Source organism: Narcine bancroftii, chromosome 2 (genome assembly GCF_036971445.1).
Source record: "Narcine bancroftii isolate sNarBan1 chromosome 2, sNarBan1.hap1, whole genome shotgun sequence".
In the NCBI taxonomy this organism is placed as follows: Eukaryota; Metazoa; Chordata; class Chondrichthyes; order Torpediniformes; family Narcinidae; genus Narcine; species Narcine bancroftii.
This window is the reverse complement of record NC_091470.1, coordinates 353,152,101-353,173,560: the sequence shown is the minus strand read 5'-3', so window position 1 is coordinate 353,173,560 and position 21,460 is coordinate 353,152,101. Positions and strand designations below refer to the sequence as shown.

The following is a 21,460-nucleotide window of genomic DNA, read 5'->3' as shown; positions in this document are numbered from 1 at the left end:
TATGGACTGGGGAAAACCTTAGCCAGCGTCCTCCAGTTATTGCTGGGGAGGCTGTGGCTGGGGTTTCCACACGCAGTCATACTACAAGGAAGGCAACCAGAATGAAGGAAGGAACAGAAGATCCTTTGGAGAAGAAGCAGGAATCTGTCGAGCCAAAATCTCTTCCAATTGAAAAGATTTTTGTGAATCTTGAATCTAAACTATCTTATACAATGCAGGGATTATCCAAGATTATGACTGAACTTGGTACTAGGTTTAATACTTTGGTGAAAATACATTCTCAACAGATGGCTGAGTTTGGAGCTTTTAAGGTTGAAGTGAGAGATAAATTTAATTCGTGTGAAGAAGATATAGACGAAATACGGGATCAAGTTTTTGATGTGACCAAAATGGTCGAAGACTTACAAACTCAAAATAAAAATTTGGTGAAAAAGATTGATTATTTGGAAAACCAATCCAGACGGAACAATATAAAGATTATTGGTTTACCGGAAGGTATGGAGGGACCAGACCCAAGAAAATTTTTTACTGAATGGATTCCGCAGGTGCTGGGTCAAGAACATTTCCCGGAAGGTATAATACTGGAACGTGCTCACAGAGCCTTGCGTAGAAGACCTATTATAGGTCAAAGTCCAAGACCTGTTTTGGTTCGTTGCTTGAATTATTACAACAGAGAAATAATTTTACGAGTGGCTATTAGAAATGCACAACAGAGAAAATCACCCTTGATGATTCAAAATAATCGAGTTTTCTTCTATGCGGATTTGAGTCAAGAAATTATGTTCCAACGACGGGAATTCAATCCTGCTAAAGAGTTGTTGTGGAAGAAAGGTTACAAGGCAACCTTTAGATATCCAGCTGTTTTGAAGGTTTTTCAAGATGGTTACCAACCAAAGTTCTTTGATTCTCCAAAGGAAGCTATAGCATTTGCTCAAGAGCTGCCAATTACTCAGTTTCAACAGAGACATAGTGCGCCGCGATCTCTAAGGAGACAAGAGATGGAAGAAAATAGCCGTGCTCCAAGAAGGAATGGTTGTAATGGTGACTCGGCAGTTGGAGCTGATTAAAAGAAGAGTTGTTCTTTTTTTTTCTAATGTTTTTTTTTAAAAAAAGGGGATATTAAATAATGATGATGTTAGTTTAAGATGAAGTGAGAGTTGGGGGAGAGAACTGGATAGGCACTATTTCCTGAAAGTCATCTGCTACGTGTGAGTTATCTCACACCCATTTTTTTTTGAGAGTTACCGCATTGCGCGGTTTAGACGGGAGGGGGTATTTTTAACCTCCTAACCGTTTTTTTTTTCCTTTTTTTTGTATTATTAAAGAGTGAAGGGGTTATTTTTTGATTAAATATAAAAAAAAGCATAAGAAAGTATTTGATTGTTTAAAAAACTAAAAATTGACGTGGTTTTTTTTGTAAAGTTTATTCAGTAGATAAGGAATATCGGAAATTTAAATGTGAATGGGATGGATAAGTTTTTAAAAATATTTTTTCTTTAACTTTAAGGTGAAAGGAGTGGTAATTCTAGTGTATATTATTTTGCTATTTTAGTTATAGAACGAAGGGAATAATGGTGAAAGTTATAAATTGAATTGTACAATTCTTAATGAGGCTTGAATTTTGTTTGTGGTTTATGCTCCATTTGTTGAAGATATAGATTTCGTTGTAGATGTGTTTTTATTATTTGGATATCTGAATTTTAATGTAATGATTGGGGATATTTAAATGTGGTATTGGAGCTTTTATTGGATAACTATTCAAGAGTAAAAGGGAAAAATGGTGGAAGAGTACTAAAATTGAATAGTACAATGCTTAATGAGGTTTGAATTTTGTTTTAAGATGGTGGTTTATGTGACTAATATGATGATAGATGTGAAGTTAGTTGATATTTGGTGAAGGTTTATCTCTATAGAGAAAGTTTTTTTTTCCATCTTTTTTCATGCTATAATTTTTTTTTAAGAATTGATTATTGTTTAAGAATTTTTGATAGATAATGTTACTAACTTAAATTTTTTATATTAAGTTTGAGTTAAATATATGTTTCATCTTAACTCCGTTTGTTAAATATATGCATTTAAGTTTGATTTAAATATGTTTTTTAAGTCTGATATCTTAGTATTAATTACTTTTCTTTTTGTAAGTATTTTAATCGGTTATGTTTTTTTTGTAAGTGGGTTTTTTTTTCTCACATATATTATTAACTTTATTAATTCTTCACTCTTTATTTTTGGGGGGGAAAGGGGGGGTTGGACTAATTTGTGTTGGGTTATTAATGTGTAATAATTATTGGGGAGGGTATAGTTTATTTAGATTACTGATATTGTATTGTAATTTTATTATTTTATTCTTAATTTTTTAAAATGTAATCCTATATGTTATTCATGTTATAAAATCTTAAATAAAGTTTAAAAAAAATATAAAAAGGAATATAACTAATTCCCCAAAAAAAAGAAAAAAAAACACCCAAAGGTAGTAACGCCTTAAAAAACTGAATGTGGTAAACCCCACCAGTGGCAGATGAATATCAAAGATTTAAGTGCCATCCACCTCCCCCCAGCCAGAAATACAATATATATAATACAATTCAATGTCATAAAAATATTCAGCCCAACGACTCCAGTCCAAATGACTGGTTTAGATCTGCAACGTCAATAAGACTGTGTGTCGAAACCTCTTTCTTTCCATCTTTCCCATTTTTCCCATTCTTTCCATTCTGTCTGTTTCCATTTCCATTGGCCCTTCTTTTAGGCGACAACAGCGAGGCTCTTCCCTGACTACGTAGATCCGGTAATGAATTAGCAAAAATCAATGTATCATGATCATTCTCAAAAAACTAAGATTGATAATTGCCATAAAAAACCAGCAGGGTATCGAAAAGCAAATTTATATCCTTTCCGCCAGAACACATCTTTAGCCAAATTAAACTCCCGTCGACATCTAATAATTTCTTGACTCAAATCTGCATAAAAGAAAACTCAATTGTTCTGAATCACCATTGGAGTTTGACTTTGTCTTGCATTCTGTACCACCAACCGAAAAATCATTTCTCTATCTTGATAATTCAAGTACCGAATTAAAACTGCTCGTGGTGGTTGTCCCGGTAATGGTTTCTTCCTTAGCGCTCTATGTGCCCTCTCCAATACTAAACCACCAGGAAAGAACTCTTTACCCAACATCTCGGGGATCCAGTCCTTTAAAAATTTTACTGGATCTACTCCCTCAATATCTTCTGGAAGGCCCACAATTTTTACATTATTTCTCCGGCTTTGATTTTCCAGTGAGTCAATCTTTTTCAATAAATCTCTCTTCTGGATTCCCCAATTCACAAACGAATCTTCCACTTTCTCTATTTTATCCTTATTACGCACAACTTGCTCCTTACATTCAGAAAAAGCTGTCTCAATTAAAAAAAAAATTTCTTGTACTACATCCACTGAAGTAAGGCATTTATTAACATCTCTCTTAAGTGTAGATATATCTTCAGACATATTAAACATTGTAGTTGTCACTGGGGTCATTTGTTGAGATATATTATCCATATGAAAGGCAATCCTTTCAAGAACAGTAAAAATAAAGTTCAATCCAGATTCCAGTGCCACATCTTGAGGTCTACCTTCTACAAACTCCTCTTCCAATTGTTCCTGTGAACTGGCCATTATAAGTAGTTCTTGTTCCACTGTTGTCAGGCCTTTTCCTGTGTGGCTGCGGGTCTGTACACCCTACAATGGCACCCCGACCACATTATAGCCAAATAATGTACTTAGAAGTAAAAATAAAATATTTATATACTTCAATTAAAGTTTAAAAACAGGTGTTTAAAAAAACTGGCTGGGGATTAGGACCGCACGTCTGTCCTCTACGTCATCTTGCCACGACCCCCCAGATCCACAACCCTCTGACTAAAAAAGTTCTTCCTCCTCTGTTTTAATTGGATAACTTCTAATTTTAAGATTATGACCCCTTATCTTCGATTCACCAGTCAAAGGAAACATCTTATTGGCATTCACTCTGTCAAAACCTTTCAATATTTGAAAGGTCTCTATGAGATTCCCCCCTCATTCTCCTATACTCCAAAGAATACAAGACAAGAGCTGCCAAACACTCCTCATACTCTAGCCCATGCATTTCAGGAATCATCCTTATAGATCTCCTCTGCACCCTCTCCAACAACATCACATTCTTTCTAAGATAGGGGGTCAAAAATTGTACACAGTGCTCCAAATGGGGTCTCACCAGTTCCCCATAGAGTCTCATTAACACGTCTCCACTCTTATACACTATTCCTCTTGAAATGAATGCTAGCACAGAATTTGCCTTCCTCATTACCAATCCCACCTGGGCGTTAACTTTTAGATTACTCTGCATAAGGACGCCCAGGTCTCTGTGCACCTCCAAGGATTGAATTTTCTCCCCATCCAGATGGTTCTCTGCCTGTTTATTTCCACTGCCGAAATATAGAACTGAACACTTATCAACATTAAAGATAGATAAATCTCATGGACCAGATGAGGTACACCCACAGGTTTTGAAAGAGGTGGCTTTGGAGATTGTGGATCCATTCATGATATTCTTCCAGAAATCAATAGTCTCGGGCATGATTCCAGGGGATTAGAAGGTTGCAAATGTGGTTCATCTGCCATATTTTTGCCCAGTCTCTCAAATTGTCCATATCCCTCTTCAATTTTATGGTTTCTTCAACACTTCCTGCTCCGCCACCTATCTTAGTGTCATCCGCAAATTTGGCCACAAAACCATTCATTCCACAATCCAAATTGTTAATATATATTGTAAACAGCAGCGGCCCCAGGACCGACCCTTGCAGAACACAGGCAGCCATCCTGAACGGGATCCCTTAATTTCAACCCTTTTGCTTTCTGCCTATCAGCCAATTTTCTATCCAGTCCAATAGCACCCCTGTAATTCTATAGGCCCTCATCTCATTTCGCAGCCTAATATGCGGCACCTTATCAAAACCCTTTTGAAAATCCAAATATATTACATCCACCTGAGATTTCTTCAAAAATCTCTAATAGGTTGGTCAGGCAGGATCTACCCTTTAAAAAATCATGCTGACTAGGACCTATCCTGACATGCATTTCCAGGTATTTCATAACTTCATCTTTGAGGATTGACTCTAATATCTTCCCAACCACCAATAGTTTCCTTTTCTCTTGTTTCCCACCTTTCTTGTACAGTGGAACCACATTTTCAACCTTCTAATCCCCTGGAGACTATTGATTTCTGGAAGAATGTCACAAATGGATCCACGATCTCCAAAGCCACCTCTTTCAAAACCTGTGGATGTACAACGTCTGGTCCATGAGATTTATCTATCTTTAATCCATTCAATTTACCTAGCACTATTTTAACTGTATCCAACTCTATTCCCTGAAGCTTCTGTCTGTCAGGGATATTATTAATGTCTTCCACAGTGAATATTGATGTAAAATATTGATTTAATTCTTCTGCCATTTCTTTATAATCCATTATCGTTTTCTATTGGTCCTATGTCAACATGTGTCTCTCTTTTATTCTTTATATATTTAAAAAAACTCTTAGAATTGTTAGGTCTGCTTTGTTCGAGAATGAGTGCATTTTGGAATGCATTCTTTGGCTTGGCTTCGCAGACGAAGATTTATGGAGGGGCATGTCCACGTCTGCTGCAGGCTCCTTGGTGACTGGACAAGTCCGATGCGGGACAGGCAGGCACGGTTGCAGCGGTTGCAAGGGAAAATTGGTGGATTGGGGTTGGGTGTTGGGTTTTTCCTCCTTTGCCTTTTGTCAGTGAGGTGGGCTCTGCGGTCTTCTTCAAAGGAGGTTGCTGCCCGCCAAACTGTGAGGTGCCATGATGTGCGGTTTGAGGCGATATCAGCCCACTGATGGTGGCCAATGTGGCAGGCACCAAAAGATTTCTTTAGGCAGTCCTTGTACCTCTTCTTTGGTGCACCTCTGTCTCGGTGGCCAGTGGAGAGCTCGCCATATAACACGATCTTGGGAAGGCGATGGTCCTCCATTCTGGAGACGTGACCTACCCAGCGCAGTTGGATCTTCAGCAGTGTGGATTCGATGCTGTCAGCCTCTGCCATCTCGAGTACTTTGATGTTGGTGATGAAGTCGCTCCAATGAATGTTGAGGATGGCGCAGACACAACGCTGGTGGAAGCGTTCCTGGAGCCGTAGGTGATGCCGATAGAGGACCCATGATTCGGAGCCGAACAGGAGTGTGGGTATGACAACGGCTCTGTATACACTAATCTTTGCATGGAACTTATCACAATTAACTTAACTAACCCAAATTAACCCCCTTCTAATACTAAGCACACGAGTATGTAATGTGTGTGTAAATTTAAGAAAAGTTCTTTGGTTCACAGTTCAATCTCACTTCTCATTCTTCCAAGTTCTCTGGTTGCAGGCAATTCTTATATTGTGCACAGAATTTAACATGTATAAAGTTCACCAGGCTTTGGTGCTCGAAAGGTAAATGTTTATCACTCAGGAAGATTCTTACAGGGTTTGTAGAGGATCCAGGATTTCCACAACTGAGGTACAACCATTAGTCACCTCAATGTCCTGCTGATGAAACTTGCCCCATCAGGGTTCTCCAGATGATAACCTATTTCTTTCAGGCTACCACAGAGTTCATTTCTGTTGCTTTTATTCCAAGAGAAACATCAGATAGATAGCACTTCCAGCCATCCGCCGCTCTGGAACTTTCTGTTTCAGTTCCAACGTGCTTTTCCTGCTTGCTTCAGCTGTGACTGTTCAGTCTCTCTCTCTCCATCTGAGATACCAACTGCCAGAAAGCCCATGTGACTCTCTCACTTGCAAAACCCCTGACCTTCTCCAGCAAACATTAGGAGTTACTCTTTTGCTCCCATCTGTTGTTTTAGGTAAACAAGAACCCAGGGGTGATCTTTCTGTGAGCAATTTGTAGATCCTTGCAAACAGCCAAAGGGTCTCCAGTCCAAGACAATGGTCTATTCATTTTATGTCATCATTTCAATTAGCACCTACTTGTGAAATGTGCATAGCATTCTCCATAGTTTCTGTAAAGTTTACTGAATATGAATTCTTCAGTATTTCAAATAAGATCTGTTTTAAAATATGTGTATGTATGGAACCTACTCTAATTTTACCAATTTTTCTCCCAAATATATATACATTAGAACAGTTCCAAATCAGGTAGATAGTTGCAGATGGCACCAAGTATTATTATGTGGTGAGCACCCTCGACCAGGAAATGGCAGGTCGTGTGATCAATCTCCTGCGTTAGCCACTGGCTAATGACAAGTACGATGCACTTAAAGCCATCCTCCTCTGGATGTTCGGTCTATCCCACCGCGAACGAGCTATGTGGCTCCTGCACAAGATGACCTAAGTAACCGTGCACTGTCAGCTTTAATGAGTGACATTTTGGTGCTGGCAGATGGCCATAAGCCCCGCCTGCACTTTGAAAAAAATTTCTACAGCAGATTCCTTAAGACATCCGCCTCATGCTAGCTGACCAGGATTTCAGCGACCCCCACAGGGTGGCTGCCCATCAGACATCCTGTGGCATGCGAAGCAACAGGGTGGATGCCCCTTTGAGATTAGTGCAGTGTCACACCAGGCTCCACGCACCCCAGCAGTGAGGCCATACACACCCTTATACAAAGATGACACCAACGCAGATTCTTGGCATTTCTATCACCAATGGTGGGGTTCTGGTGCGCTCTGTTGCTGACCTCCAGCCGCGTTGAAGGGAAACACCATGGCTGGCCATTGCTAATGCCTATGGTAGCTAAGCACCATAACAGCCTACTCTATGTCTGGGACAAGCACTCCAAGCATAAGATTCTGGTGGACACCAGAGCCGAAATCAGTGTCTCTCTCCTTCAGGCTACAATATGTGGAAAAGAAAGGCAGGGCCAGTGCTGACAACGGTAAACAACAGTGCTTCTACACGTACAATACTCAAACTGTACCCCTGTAGTTTGGAAGCAACAAGTTCACTTGGACACTTACGCTGGCTGCAGTGTCCCAATCATTGCTTGGGCGGATTTCCTCAGCTGGTTGACTTGAAGGGGCGATGGGAAGGGGCGATGGTTAGTAGATACCAGGAAATTTCAGACATTCTCCCTGGGGGAGAACAAGCCACCTGCCCTGCACCTGAACTCCGTAATGTATGCCGGGAACAAATTTACAAGAGTTCTTGTGGAGTTTCTAGACATCATTATGCCATAGTTCTCCTCGGCAACACCCAAACATAGCGTGTCACGCCACAACCTCACGCAGGGACCTCCACTCCATGCCCAAGCAAAAGAGGAGTTTCGGAAAATGGAGGAGATGGGGATTGTGCGCAGATCTGACAGCCCGTGGGCCTTCCTGCTCCACATGGTGCCTAAGTCAGCAGGAGGATGTAGACAGTGCAGTGATTACGAAAGGCTGAATGACGCCACCACCTCTACTCTGTGCTCCATATACAGGATTTAACTGCTAACCTCATATCTTCTCAAAGATAGACCTAGTACACAGGCATCACCAAATCCTGCTGCACCATAACAACGTGGCAAAGATGGCTCTGATTATACCGCTTGGACTCTTCGAGTTTCTCAGACTGCCGTTTTGTCTGAAATACACAGCACAAACATTCCAATGATTGATGGATGCAGTGGGGCGAGACATGGAGTTCATGTTCGTTTTCTTGGACAACATACTCATCGCCAGCCACTTCCGCCGCCAGGAACACCTACAACACCTGCGTCTGCTCTACCACCACATGCAAGATTCCGGTCTCGCGATAAACCTGGCAAAGTGCTAATTCGGGCTGTCCACCATTGACTTCTTAGGGCACTGCATTAATTGCCATGGCACTGACCCATTGCCGGCAAAGGTGGAAGCCATCTGCCAGTTCACCAGACCCAACACGGTTAATGGTCTACAAGAGTTTGTGGGGATGGTGATCTTTTACTGCTGCTTTTTACCTTCAGCAGCCCGTATCACGTAACCCTGTTTGGTCTCATGTCTGGCAAGATCAAGGAGATCGCGTGGATGCAAGAGATGGCAATGGCATTTGAGAATACCAAGGACAATCTGGCGAATCCCACACTCCTGGTCCACCCCCAGCTGGATGTACTGACCACCCTCAAGATGGATGCCTCCGTATGTTGGTGGATGGCATCCTGGAATAGCTCATTGTCAGCCAAAGGAAGCCTCTGGCTTTCTTCAGCCAGCACCTATGACCCCCAGAGGTCAAATGCAGTGCCTTCAACAGGGAGCTGCTAGCCCTGTACCTGGCCATTTGGCACTTTTGGCATTTCCTTGAAGAAAGGGAGTTCACTGTCTTCACTGACCACAAGCCCCTAACCTTTGCCAAAGTGTCAGTCCTATGTCTTGGAGTTTACCACCATGATAAGACACAACTCTGGGAAGAACAATATGATTGCTAACATGCTGTCACGCACATCTGTGCAAGCAGTGCATTCCCTATGTCTGGGGGTGGACTACGTGGCACTAGCCAAAGTTCAGCACCAGGATACTTCGCCTGTAGGAAATCCCCATTGGACCAGGGGATCCAACAGTCCTTTGCGATGTATTCACATGTCAGCCTCAGCCCATTGTCCCGGCCGCTTGGAAGCACTGCATTTTTTTTTTTTTTTTACATCCTGCACAGTTTAGCCCACCCCTCCATCTGGGCAACCATTTGGCTTATCTCTGATATGTTCATGTGGCACTGCCTCCGAATGCAGGTCAGGCACTGGGTCAGAACATGCCAAACCACCAAGGTATAAAAGGACGTGAAGGCTTACACTCTCTAGAATTTAGAAGATTGAGGGGGGGACCTTAAGAAACATAAAATTCTTAAGGGATTAGATAGGCTAGATGCAGAAAGGTTGTTCCCGACGTTGGGTAAAACCAGAACCAGGGGTCACAGTTCACAAATAAGGGGCAATCTTTTAGGATTGAGACGAGAAAAACAATTTTCTCTCAGAAAGTGGTGAATCTGTGGAATTCTTTGCCAGAGGAAGTGGTTGAAGCCAGTTCCTTATCTATATTTAAGGGAGGGGGGTTAGATTTGTCCCTTGTGGCTAAGGAGATTAGGGGGTATGGGGAGAAGGCAGGTACTGGGTACTGAGTAGATGATCAGCCATGATCAAAATGAATGGCCGTGTAGGATTGAAGGGCCAAATTGCCTGCTCCTGTATCTATTTTCTATGTTTCTATGTTAAATACAGAGAATTGACAAAAAAAATCATAAACCAGTGCCACAGTGAATAAAAATCAAGAGTAAAACATCATGAAACAGATATTTTAGGATTTGAAATTTTATTTAAATTTTGGTACCTTAAGTAGCATTTTGGGTTGCTTTTCCAGAATTTTATTTGATGTGCTACGAAAGGAGAAAGTAGAGCTAACAGGAGTTGTAAGCATCTGAAGGCATAATAATATTTTTAGTGGTTCAATCTTCATCATTTGTGGACTCCTGTAATTTAAAACGAATGTGGCAGCCCGCCACTGTGGAGATCAAGCCGGCACATCGCATGGAGTAGTGAACAGCAGCATAACACACTGTAACACGTCCTTTAACACAGCGAACCGGCGCAGTTGAAAACTGGAGCAGTACAAGACCAGAGGCCTTAAAATGGCACTGGCCAAGCTGCCCAGCTAACAGATCAATAACAGCTGGGGAAGAAGGGTATTCACATACAAGAATGTTCCCGCCAGCTCTTGTTATTCATGCGGCTGATGTCAGCCAATCAAACAAACGGCGGGAACTCCAACTGTATAAAAGGGGCCTTTCCAGCCTCAATAAATCTCAGAGCTTAACCTCCCACACTGTGAGTGTGTGTTTCTTTGTAGCAGTCGGCTACACTAATTTAATTTTTTTTAAATTTAGAAATTCTTCTTTGGCTTGGCTTCGCGGGCGAAGATTTATGGAGGGGGTAAAAAGTCCACGTCAGCTGCAGGCTCGTTTGTGGCTGACCAGTCCGATGCGGGACAGGCAGACACGATTGCAGCGGTTGCAAGGGAAAATTGGTTGGTTGGGGTTGGGTGTTGGGTTTTTCCTCCTTTGCCTTTTGTCAGTGAGGTGGGCTCTGCGGTCTTCTTCAAAGGAGGCTGCTGCCTCCTTTGAAATACAGCACAGAAAAAGGCCATTCTGGCCCATGAGCCCGCACCACCCAATTACATCCATGTGACCAATTAACCTACAGGGCCCTCCATAGTGTTTAGACAAGGAGACTAGTTTCCTTTTTTTGACCATGTGCTCCAGAGTTTTAAATTTGTAATCAAACAATTCACATGCAATTAAAGTCCACATTCCAGATTGTATTCAGGTTATTTGTGTACATTTTGGTTTGACGACGTAGAAATTACAAGACTTTTCTTACAGAGTCCCCTCATTTCAGAGCACCATAATGTTTGGGACATTTGGTTTCATAGCTGCTTGTGAGTATACTTAATTGCTTCATTGGTGCAGGTATAAAAGAGCTAGGCTTGCTTCTAAGCTTTTGATCATCTTTGGAGTCTGTAGTTGCCATTTTTCAACATGAGAACCAGAGTCGTGCCAATAAAAGTCTAAGAAGCCATTCTGAGGCTTTAAAAAAAGAATAAAACAGTAAGAGACATCGGCTAAACCTAAGGATTATCAAAATCAACGTTTTGGACATCATTATGAAGAAAGAGCATACTGGTGAGCTCAATAATCACAAAGGGACGTGTACTCAAAGTAAGACCTCCACTGCTGATGACAAAATTATTCTTATCATCAATAAAAATCCCCAAACACATGTCCAACAGATCAGAAACACTCTTCAGGAGGCAGGATCCAGCTGCGCTGGGTGGATCACGTCTCCAGAATGGAGGACCATCGCCTTCCCAAGATCGTGTGATATGGCGAGCTCTCCACTGGCCACCGTGACAGAGGTGCACTAAAGAAGAGGTACAAGGACTGCCTAAAGAAAGCTCTTGGTGCCTGCCACATTGACCACCGCCAGTGGGCTGATATCGCCTCAAACCGTGGCGCCTCACGGTTCGGCGGGCAGCAACCTCCTTTGAAGAAGACCGCAGAGCCCACCTCACTGACAAAAGACAAAGGAGGAAAAACCCAACACCCAACCCCCAACCCCAACCAACCAATTTTCCCCTCCAACCGTTGCAACCGTGTCTGCCTGTCCCGCATCGGACTTGTCAGCCACAAACGAGCCTGCAGCTGACGTGGACATTTACCCCCTCCATAAATCTTCATTTGCGAAGCCAAGCCAAAGAAAAAGTGTCCGCAGAAGACTCCATGTACAGAAATACAGAGGCTACAATGCAAGATGCAAACCATGGCAAAGGTGGTATGCTTTGGATCTTGAGCAGTTCCTTTTACCCCTCCACCCTTTCCTTGCCATCACTCTGTTACAGGTTAATCTTGGTCTCATCTGTCCACAAGATCTTTTTCCAGAATTCTGCAGGTTCTTTTAAGTACTTATTGACAAACTGTACTCTGGCCATCCTTTCTGTTGTGTCTTGCAGTGTAGCCTCTGTACATGAAGTCTTCTGCAACAGTAGTCATTCTCATCTCCACTCCTATCTCCTGAAGATGTTTCTGATCTGTTAAGACAGTGTTTGGGGATTTTTCTTCATTATGATGAGAATTCTTCTGTCATCAACAGTGGAGGTCGTCCTTGGAATTCCAGTTCCTTTGTAATTACTGAGTTCTCTTAATGATGTTCCAAACAATTGATGTTGGTAATCCTAAGGTTTGGCCAATGTCTTTTACTGTTTCATTCTTGTTTTTCAGTCTCATACCGGCTTCTTTGTCTTTCATTGGGCATAACTCCGGTCCTCATGTTAAAAAAATGGCAACTGCAGACTCCAAATATGATCAAAAGCTTAGAAGCAAGTCTAGCTCTCTTATACCTGCACAAATGAAGCAATTAAATATACCTGAGTATTCACAAATACCTGTGAAGCTAAATGTCTCAAACATTATGGTGACCTGAAATGTGGGGACTATATCTTAAAGTGCTATAATTTCTACATGATCAAACAAAAATGTATACAAATAACCTTGAATAAAATATCAAATGTGCACTTTAATTGCACATGAATTGTTTGATTACAAATTTAAAACTGTGGAACACAGAAGCAAATAAAGGAAAATAGTGTCTTTGTCCCAAACATTATGGAGAGCACTGTACTAACCCATATGCCTTTGGAATATGGGAGGTGACCGGAGCACCCAGATGAAACCCATACAGATACGGGAAAATATATAAACTCCTTACAGACAGTAAGGATGCTGGTGTTCCAATAGTGATGTGCTAACCACTACACTAACCATGCTTTTCTTTTCATTTCCTCAGTTCTGATAAAAGAATCTTTGTTCTGAAATGTTAATGGTTTCTCTTTCTGCAGATGTTGCCTGATGTGAGTTTAAAATTTTTTTAATTGCTTTTCATTGCCCAGGGGCATTGATCCAACCTCGCACAAATGGAAATTCAATACAAATTTCATGCAAGCCAAAATGTTAATTATTTTCGAGAACTCAACATTCTTTTATCGTCAGGTAATAAAACAGTAAATCTATTACACAAAATCCTTTATTGTCACTATTAGTGTTCAACAGCGCGCATTATATTAAGAGAAAGAGAGCCCCTTCAGAGTCACAGAGTATCCATGGATTTGCCTCCAGTGCTCCCACAGCCTCTGCAGCTACACAGACCCCTGTTCTATCTTCTGGAAACCCGAGCTCCAGATCCAAACCACCGATACAATCAGGAAGCCTTCACGCCTGATGCCCTTCAGGAGTCATTCTTTCCCTCAGCACTTTCTCAAATACCAACTGGTTCCCATTAGTCAATCTACAGCAGCCTACTGCCTGTGCAGGTCCTTCAGCCACTGAGCCCCTCACTGGTTCGCTGCCATGGTCACCATCCTGAAGGGTTGTCTCTTATATTTCCCCTTCTCAACAATGGGTGTTTCTCCCCATTTCTGGTGCCCTGTGCTGGCGTGCTGCTCACCTGGATTCTGCAACCCTTCGAGGCCTCTGCCAGCACAGGTGGCACCATCTTAGCCACAGACCCCAGAGTTCCTGTATTTTAAATAAAAACACCACCAGCTCCTATAACAGGCTGCTTAAAGCCTCAACAGAGTCATTGGCATTAGGACTTGGTGGGTGGACGCTGCAGAGGGGCTTTTTGTCTCCTCTTCTCTCTCGTCAATAGACATGGTTCAAAATGTTTTGAAATTATATAGGATCAAAACAAGTTCAGAAAATTTGGTGATTACTCAGATTGGCACTTGACCTTACCTCTGAAGCTCCAGCTATTTTTAACTGCAAAGTTCCTTTTCTGTCTTTATCGTCACTGTTCGAGTACTGAATCGTTTGGACTTGGTTGAAATTAGCTAGGTGAGTCGGCTGTAAAACAAGATTTTACTTTTTAGTTAGCAAGAAAAACAATAAGAGGCTGGACTTATTTGAAAGTAATTAAAAGACATATTGCTGGTAGAAAGATAACTAAACAATGCTGTGCACAGATCTGGATGTAAATAATTCTCAGTAGAGATTAAACAAACAGATTGGCTATTATAATATATTTCAATATATGTGCCCTGATGGCTATTTGACCAACATTACCATCACGGACAAAAAATTGACAATGGCTTCTGCTTTTTAGTCAATGAACTAAAAGAGGATTATTGTGAAATTGAGAATATCTAAAAAGCTGGAGTGCCCAAAAAGAACAAAGGGGTCTCTAGTATATATTGATTTGCAGCAGTTAAGATACTGAACGAGCAATGCAAAGACTTTGCCAAACCAGAGTTTAAATCTCACTCTGGCAGCAATGGAATTTAAATTCAATTGTTCATCTGGAATTTAAAGAAATAACCATGAAAATAAACTGTAGGATTGTTGTGAAAAAACATATAGGTTTCAACAGACAAGAATAAAACTGGATGGACAACCAAGCATTGATCTAGGCATGGAAATCAAAAATGAACAACTCTCGGCTCAGATGACTTTGCAAAGACCTCATGATAAATTTTTGGGAAATTGTGTCATAGACGAGCCAAGTGACAGACCCACATCCATCATAATCACAAAATCGTAGCCCTACCCCTCCTTCACAAGCCTTTGGGCAGGACAGACCCACCAATAGCCAAACATCAAGTGAAATGGCATTTTACTCATCCATAACCAATTGAAATAACTGATGAAAATGTGACAGTAAATGAGATACAAATCCAGCCCCACAAGCCCGTCTCACGACTCAATATTATCATGACTGATCTCTCTCAAGTCTCAGCTCCTCCTATGTGATATATCCTCTTCACAAAAATCCAATTCAGTGCAGTCTACTCTTAATCTTCTGCAAAGTGGCAGAAGGTTTCATTCACAGTGTTTCAATGGCGCTTGCTCCTTAGGAGGCTACTCACTGGGCACCCTCCAACTGGAAGGCATTAACTGGACAACTTTTCCTGATTCCATTAGGTGGTGGAAGGATGTCAATCAAGCAGTCTTTGTCCAGCATAATGTTGGGCTGCTTCCACTGGCACTACCTTAAACGTGCATTCCTCCACAATAAGAGCTATAAAATTCCATTGAATTTCCTTGCCTAGGCTCATTCAACAGCACCTCCCAAATGCACAACTTCCATCACCAAGAAAGACAAAGGCAACAGGTGCATGGGAACACTACATCTGTGAAGAACTCCCTACCCAGCAGTGATTAAAGGAAGCAGCTCACCACCTCCTCAAGGATAATTAGGGATGAGCAAACATGTGATGAAATTTTCATTGATATAAAATGTCAATGTAACCTTTGAAATTATGTCAGCGAACACAGTTCAAGCTGTAACACCTCATCTTCCTTCCAGTGACTCCATCTATACAAAGCAGAAACATCCCACCCCAGTCACACTTCCTTTAGCCCCTTCCCATCAGGATGAAGATTTAAGAGTGCGAGGTCATGCATCACCAGATTCAAGGATACTTTTCTTCCGGCTGTCATCAGACTCCTGAATTAACCTCACAATAGTAAACTATGTTGCCTTTCTTCCATACCATCTGATTTTTCTCTAACTCAGAATTTGTGTACTGTGACTTAGTTACTAGGCTTTGTATAACTAGCTGGATTGCTTGCAAAATGATTTTGGTTCATGTGACAATAAATGTGAAGTTGGTGGAGCTGACAAAGTGAGAATTGGAAATTCCAAGGTTAATATCAGAGAAATATTAAAATGAATGAGAAAACCTAACTTCTTTCAACAACAGGGTCTTTGACGTTTTGTTTCCTTCATAATTATGAAAAGAAAATCCAGTTTTTGTGAAACACTTATGATGACACCAGTATGTCTCAAAGCCAAAATCATACTTTTGCAAGTTCAGAAGAAATTTTTTTTTTAACGTCAAAAGAGGGATGAGAAAGTGGACTCGTTACAAGAGTGCTTGAAGTGAGTAGCAAAGATGGCCCTGAGGGGAGCCGAACGATGTTAAACCATTTTTCAACCAACTCTAGCCAATTTCCTCCAATTAATCTCATTCCTCACCCCACTTCCTGAACAACCAAAAAGGTTCTCACAATCCTCTGCAATATAACTAGCATCTTTTGCAATCATCTCATCACCTCCTTCCTGAAACAGTGCCAAAACAGTCAATGAAGCTGATGGTGAATTTCATTAGGATCTAACTTCATTGACAATGTCTCCCAAAGATATTGGAATTTGTTTATATTCTCCAATCTTGTCATGAACCTTCTTTGCAGAGGGACCCTATTGTGCAGTTGGGGCAGGATGGTGGATATCCTTGGGTTTACATGTGTGAATTCTTGTTATCGCATTCACAGAATGAATTGATGATGATTTAGACTCCAAGTAGTCAAACATACATTCTGTATATACAAGTAACTTCGTGGTCCTCCAGATCAATGACTGAAGCTGAGAGATTCACAGAGTTATACAGCACAGTAGGAGATCCTTCAGCCCAACTCATCCATGCTGACCACAATGCTGATCTATCCTAATCTTATTTGTATGCATTTGCTCCATCTCCCTCAGAAGCTTTTACATGCATGTACCATCTGTGGGGTGTATGGGGGAGGGGGGGGGAAACAACATCAACAATAGGCAGGGTCTCCAAGAAAGCAGCCTCTATCATCGACTCTCACCACCCAGACCACACCGTCTTCTCATTGCTACCAAATGGAAGCAAGTACAAGAGCCTGAAGATGAATACCCAATGGTATAAAAACAGCTTTTTCTCCCCTGCCATCCGATTTCTGAGTGGACAATGAACCACAGACACTATCTCTCCTTTTCTCTTATTTTGCAGGAATTCATTTATTTAAAAAAATGTAATTTATAGCAATGTTTGCACCTGTAATGGTACCACAAAACAACAAATTTTGTGACATGTTTATGACAATAAATTCTGATTCTGTATTTGTGCAACTGCACCTCGCACTGTCACCACCTCAAGCAGAATATTACATTCACCCACCATGCTTCGTGTCAAAAATCTTGCCCTTCTCCTCCCCATTAAATCTTGGGTCTCTCAAATTAAATGTATGTGCTCGAATGTTATATTTCCCTGCCTTGGAAAAAGACCATACACCTCCTCCATATCTTTCATAATTTTGTGAACTCTAGAAGGTCCCCCTTTAGCCTACTTTGCTGAAGAAAAAGTCCCAGCCTATCCAGCCTTTCTAGTTTATCCAGCCTTTCTAGTTTATCCAGCTTTTCCAGTTTATCCAGCCTATCCAGCCTATCCAGTTTATCCAGCCTTTCTAGTTTATCCAGCCTTTCTAGTTTATCCAGCCTATCCAGTTTATCCAGTCTTTCTAGTTTATCCAGCCTTTCTAGTTTATCCAGCCTATCCAGTTTATCCAGTCTTTCTAGTTTATCCAGCCTATCCAGTTTATCCAGTCTTTCTAGTTTATCCAGCCTTTCTAGTTTATCCAGCCTATCCAGTTTATCCAGCCTATCCAGTTTATCCAGCCTTTCTAGTTTATCCAGCCTATCCAGTTTATCCAGCCTTTCTAGTTTATCCAGCCTATCCAGTTTATCCAGTCTTTCTAGTTTATCCAGCCTATCCAGTTTATACAGCCTTTCTAGTTTATCCAGCCTTTCTAGTTTATCCAGCCTATCCCATTTATCCAAACTTTCTAGTTTATCCAGCCTTTCTAGTTTATCCAGCCTATCCAGTTTATCCAGCCTATCCAGTTTATCCAGCCTTTCTAGTTTATCCAGCCTTTCTAGTTTATCCAGCCTATCCAGTTTATCCAGCCTATCCAGTTTATCCAGCCTTTCTAGTTTATCCAGCCTATCCAGTTTATCCAGCCTTTCTAGTTTATCCAGCCTATCCAGTTTATCCAGCCTTTCTAGTTTATCCAGCCTTTCTAGTTTATACAGCCTATCCAGTTTATCCAGTCTTTCTAGTTTATCCAGCCTATCCAGTTTATCCAGCCTTTCTAGTTTATCCAGCCTTTCTAGTTTATCCAGCCTTTCTAGTTTATCCAGCCTATCCCATTTATCCAGACTTTCTAGTTTATCCAGCCTTTCTAGTTTATCCAGTCTTTCTACTTTATTCAGCCTATCCAGTCTTTCTAGTTTATCCAGCCTTTCTAGTTTATCCAGCCTATCCAGTTTATCCAGTCTTTCTAGTTTATCCAGCCTATCCAGTTTATCCAGCCTTTCTAGTTTATCCAGCCTTTCTAGTTTATCCAGCCTTTCTAGTTTATCCAGCCTATCCCATTTATCCAGACTTTCTAGTTTATCCAGCCTTTCTAGTTTATCCAGACTATCCAGTTTATCCAGCCTTTCTAGTTTATCCAGCCTTTCTAGTTTATCCAGCCTATCCAGCCTTTCTAGTTTATCCAGCCTATCCAGTTTATCCAGCCTTTCTAGTTTATCCAGCCTATCCAGTTTATCCAGCCTTTCTAGTTTATCCAGCCTATGCTGTTTATCCAGCCTATCCCGTTTATCCAGCCTATCCCGTTTATCCAGCCTATCCCGTTTATCCAGCCTATCCAGTTTATCCAGCCTATCCAGTTTATCCAGCCTATCCAGTTTATCCAGCCTATCCAGTTTATCCAGCCTTTCTAGTTTATCCAGCCTATCCAGCCTTTCTAGTTTATCCAGCCTATCCAGCCTTTCTAGTTTATCCAGCCTTTCTAGTTTATCCAGCCTATCCAGTTTATCCAGCCTATCCAGTTTATCCAGCCTTTCTAGTTTATCCAGCCTTTCTAGTTTATCCAGCCTATCCCGTTTATCCAGCCTATCCCGTTAATCCAGCCTATCCCGTTTATCCAGCCTATCCCGTTTATCCAGCCTATCCCGTTTATCCAGCCTATCCCGTTTATCCAGCCTATCCCGTTTATCCAGCCTATCCCGTTTATCCAGCCTATCCCGTTTATCCAGCCTATCCCGTTTATCCAGCCTATCCAGTTTATCCAGCCTTTCTAGTTTATCCAGCCTTTCTAGTTTATCCAGCCTATCCAGTGTATCCAGTCTTTCTAGTTTATCCAGCCTATCCAGTTTATCCAGTCTTTCTAGTTTATCCAGCCTTTCTAGTTTATCCAGCCTATCCAGCCTTTCTAGTTTATCCAGCCTATCCAGTTTATCCAGCCTTTCTAGTTTATCCAGCCTATCCAGTTTATCCAGCCTTTCTAGTTTATCCAGCCTATCCCGTTTATCCAGCCTATCCCGTTTATCCAGCCTATCCCGTTTATCCAGCCTATCCCGTTTATCCAGCCTATCCCGTTTATCCAGCCTATCCCGTTTATCCAGCCTATCCCGTTTATCCAGCCTATCCCGTTTATCCAGCCTATCCAGTTTATCCAGCCTATCCAGTTTATCCAGCCTATCCAGTTTATCCAGCCTATCCAGTTTATCCAGCCTATCCAGTTTATCCAGCCTTTCTAGTTTATCCAGCCTATCCAGTTTATCCAGCCTTTCTAGTTTATCCAGCCTTTCTAGTTTATCCAGCCTATCCAGTTTATCCAGCCTTTCTAGTTTATCCAGCCTATCCAGTTTATCCAGCCTATCCAGCCTTTCTAGTTTATCCAGCCTATCCAGTTTATCCAGCCTATCCAGTTTATCCAGCCTTTCTAGTTTATCCAGCCTTTCTAGTTTATCCAGCCTTTCTAGTTTATCCAGCCTATCCAGTTTATCCAGCCTTTCTAGTTTATCCAGCCTATCCAGCCTTTCTAGTTTATCCAGCCTATCCAGTTTATCCAGCCTTTCTAGTTTATCCAGCCTATCTAGCCTTTCTAGTTTATCCAGCCTATCCAGTTTATCCAGCCTTTCTAGTTAATCCAGCCTTTCTAGTTTATCCAGCCTATCCAGTTTATCCAGCCTTTCTAGTTTATCCAGCCTATCTAGTTTATCCAGCCTATCCAGTTTATCCAGCCTTTCTAGTTTATCCAGCCTATCCAGTTTATCCAGCCTTTCTAGTTTATCCAGCCTATCCAGTTTATCCAGCCTTTCTAGTTTATCCAGCCTATCCAGTTTATCCAGCCTATCCAGTTTATCCAGCCTATCCAGTTTATCCAGCCTATCCAGTTTATCCAGCCTATCCAGTTTATCCAGCCTTTCTAGTTTATCCAGCCTTTCTAGTTTATCCAGCCTATCCAGTTTATCCAGCCTTTCTAGTTTATCCAGCCTATCCAGTTTATCCAGCCTTTCTAGTTTATCCAGCCTATCCAGCCTTTCCAGTTTATCCAGCCTATCCAGTTTATCCAGCCTATCCAGTTTATCCAGCCTTTCTAGTTTATCCAGCCTATCCAGTTTATCCAGCCTTTCTAGTTTATCCAGCCTATCCAGTTTATCCAGCCTTTCTAGTTTATCCAGCCTATCCAGTTTATCCAGCCTTTCTAGTTTATCCAGCCTTTCCAGTTTATCCAGCCTATCCAGTTTATCCAGCCTTTCCAGTTTATCCAGCCTTTCCAGTTTATCCAGCCTATCCAGTTTATCCAGCCTTTCCAGTTTATCCAGCCTATCCAGTCTTTCTAGTTTATCCAGCCTATCCAGCCTTTCTAGTTTATCCAGCCTATCCAGCCTTTCTAGTTTATCCAGCCTATCCAGTTTATCCAGCCTATCCAGTTTATCCAGCCTATCCAGTTTATCCAGCCTATCCAGTTTATCCAGCCTATCCAGTTTATCCAGCCTATCCAGTTTATCCAGCCTATCCAGTTTATCCAGCCTATCCAGTTTATCCAGCCTATCCAGTTTATCCAGCCTATCCAGTTTATCCAGCCTATCCAGTTTATCCAGCCTATCCAGTTTATCCAGCCTATCCAGTTTATCCAGCCTTTCTAGTTTATCCAGCCTTTCTAGTTTATCCAGCCTTTCTAGTTTATCCAGCCTATCCAGTTTATCCAGCCTTTCTAGTTTATCCAGCCTTTCTAGTTTATCCAGCCTTTCTAGTTTATCCAGCCTTTCTAGTTTATCCAGCCTTTCTAGTTTATCCAGCCTATCCAGTTTATCCAGCCTTT

The 21,460-nt window shown here is 41.5% G+C and overlaps 1 protein-coding gene across 12 annotated transcripts in view; it reads right to left on the bottom strand.

Annotated features, from left to right (window-relative positions):
- LOC138755765 (focal adhesion kinase 1) overlaps positions 1–21,460 on the bottom strand; it is a 457,595-nt gene that overhangs the window by 158,948 nt on the left and 277,187 nt on the right. For all 12 annotated transcript variants that reach the window (XM_069922333.1, XM_069922329.1, XM_069922332.1 and 9 more), the window contains one exon: positions 14,279–14,386. In XM_069922333.1, the coding sequence (XP_069778434.1) occupies positions 14,279–14,386 (108 nt within the window). The remainder of the gene's footprint in view (positions 1–14,278; positions 14,387–21,460) is intronic.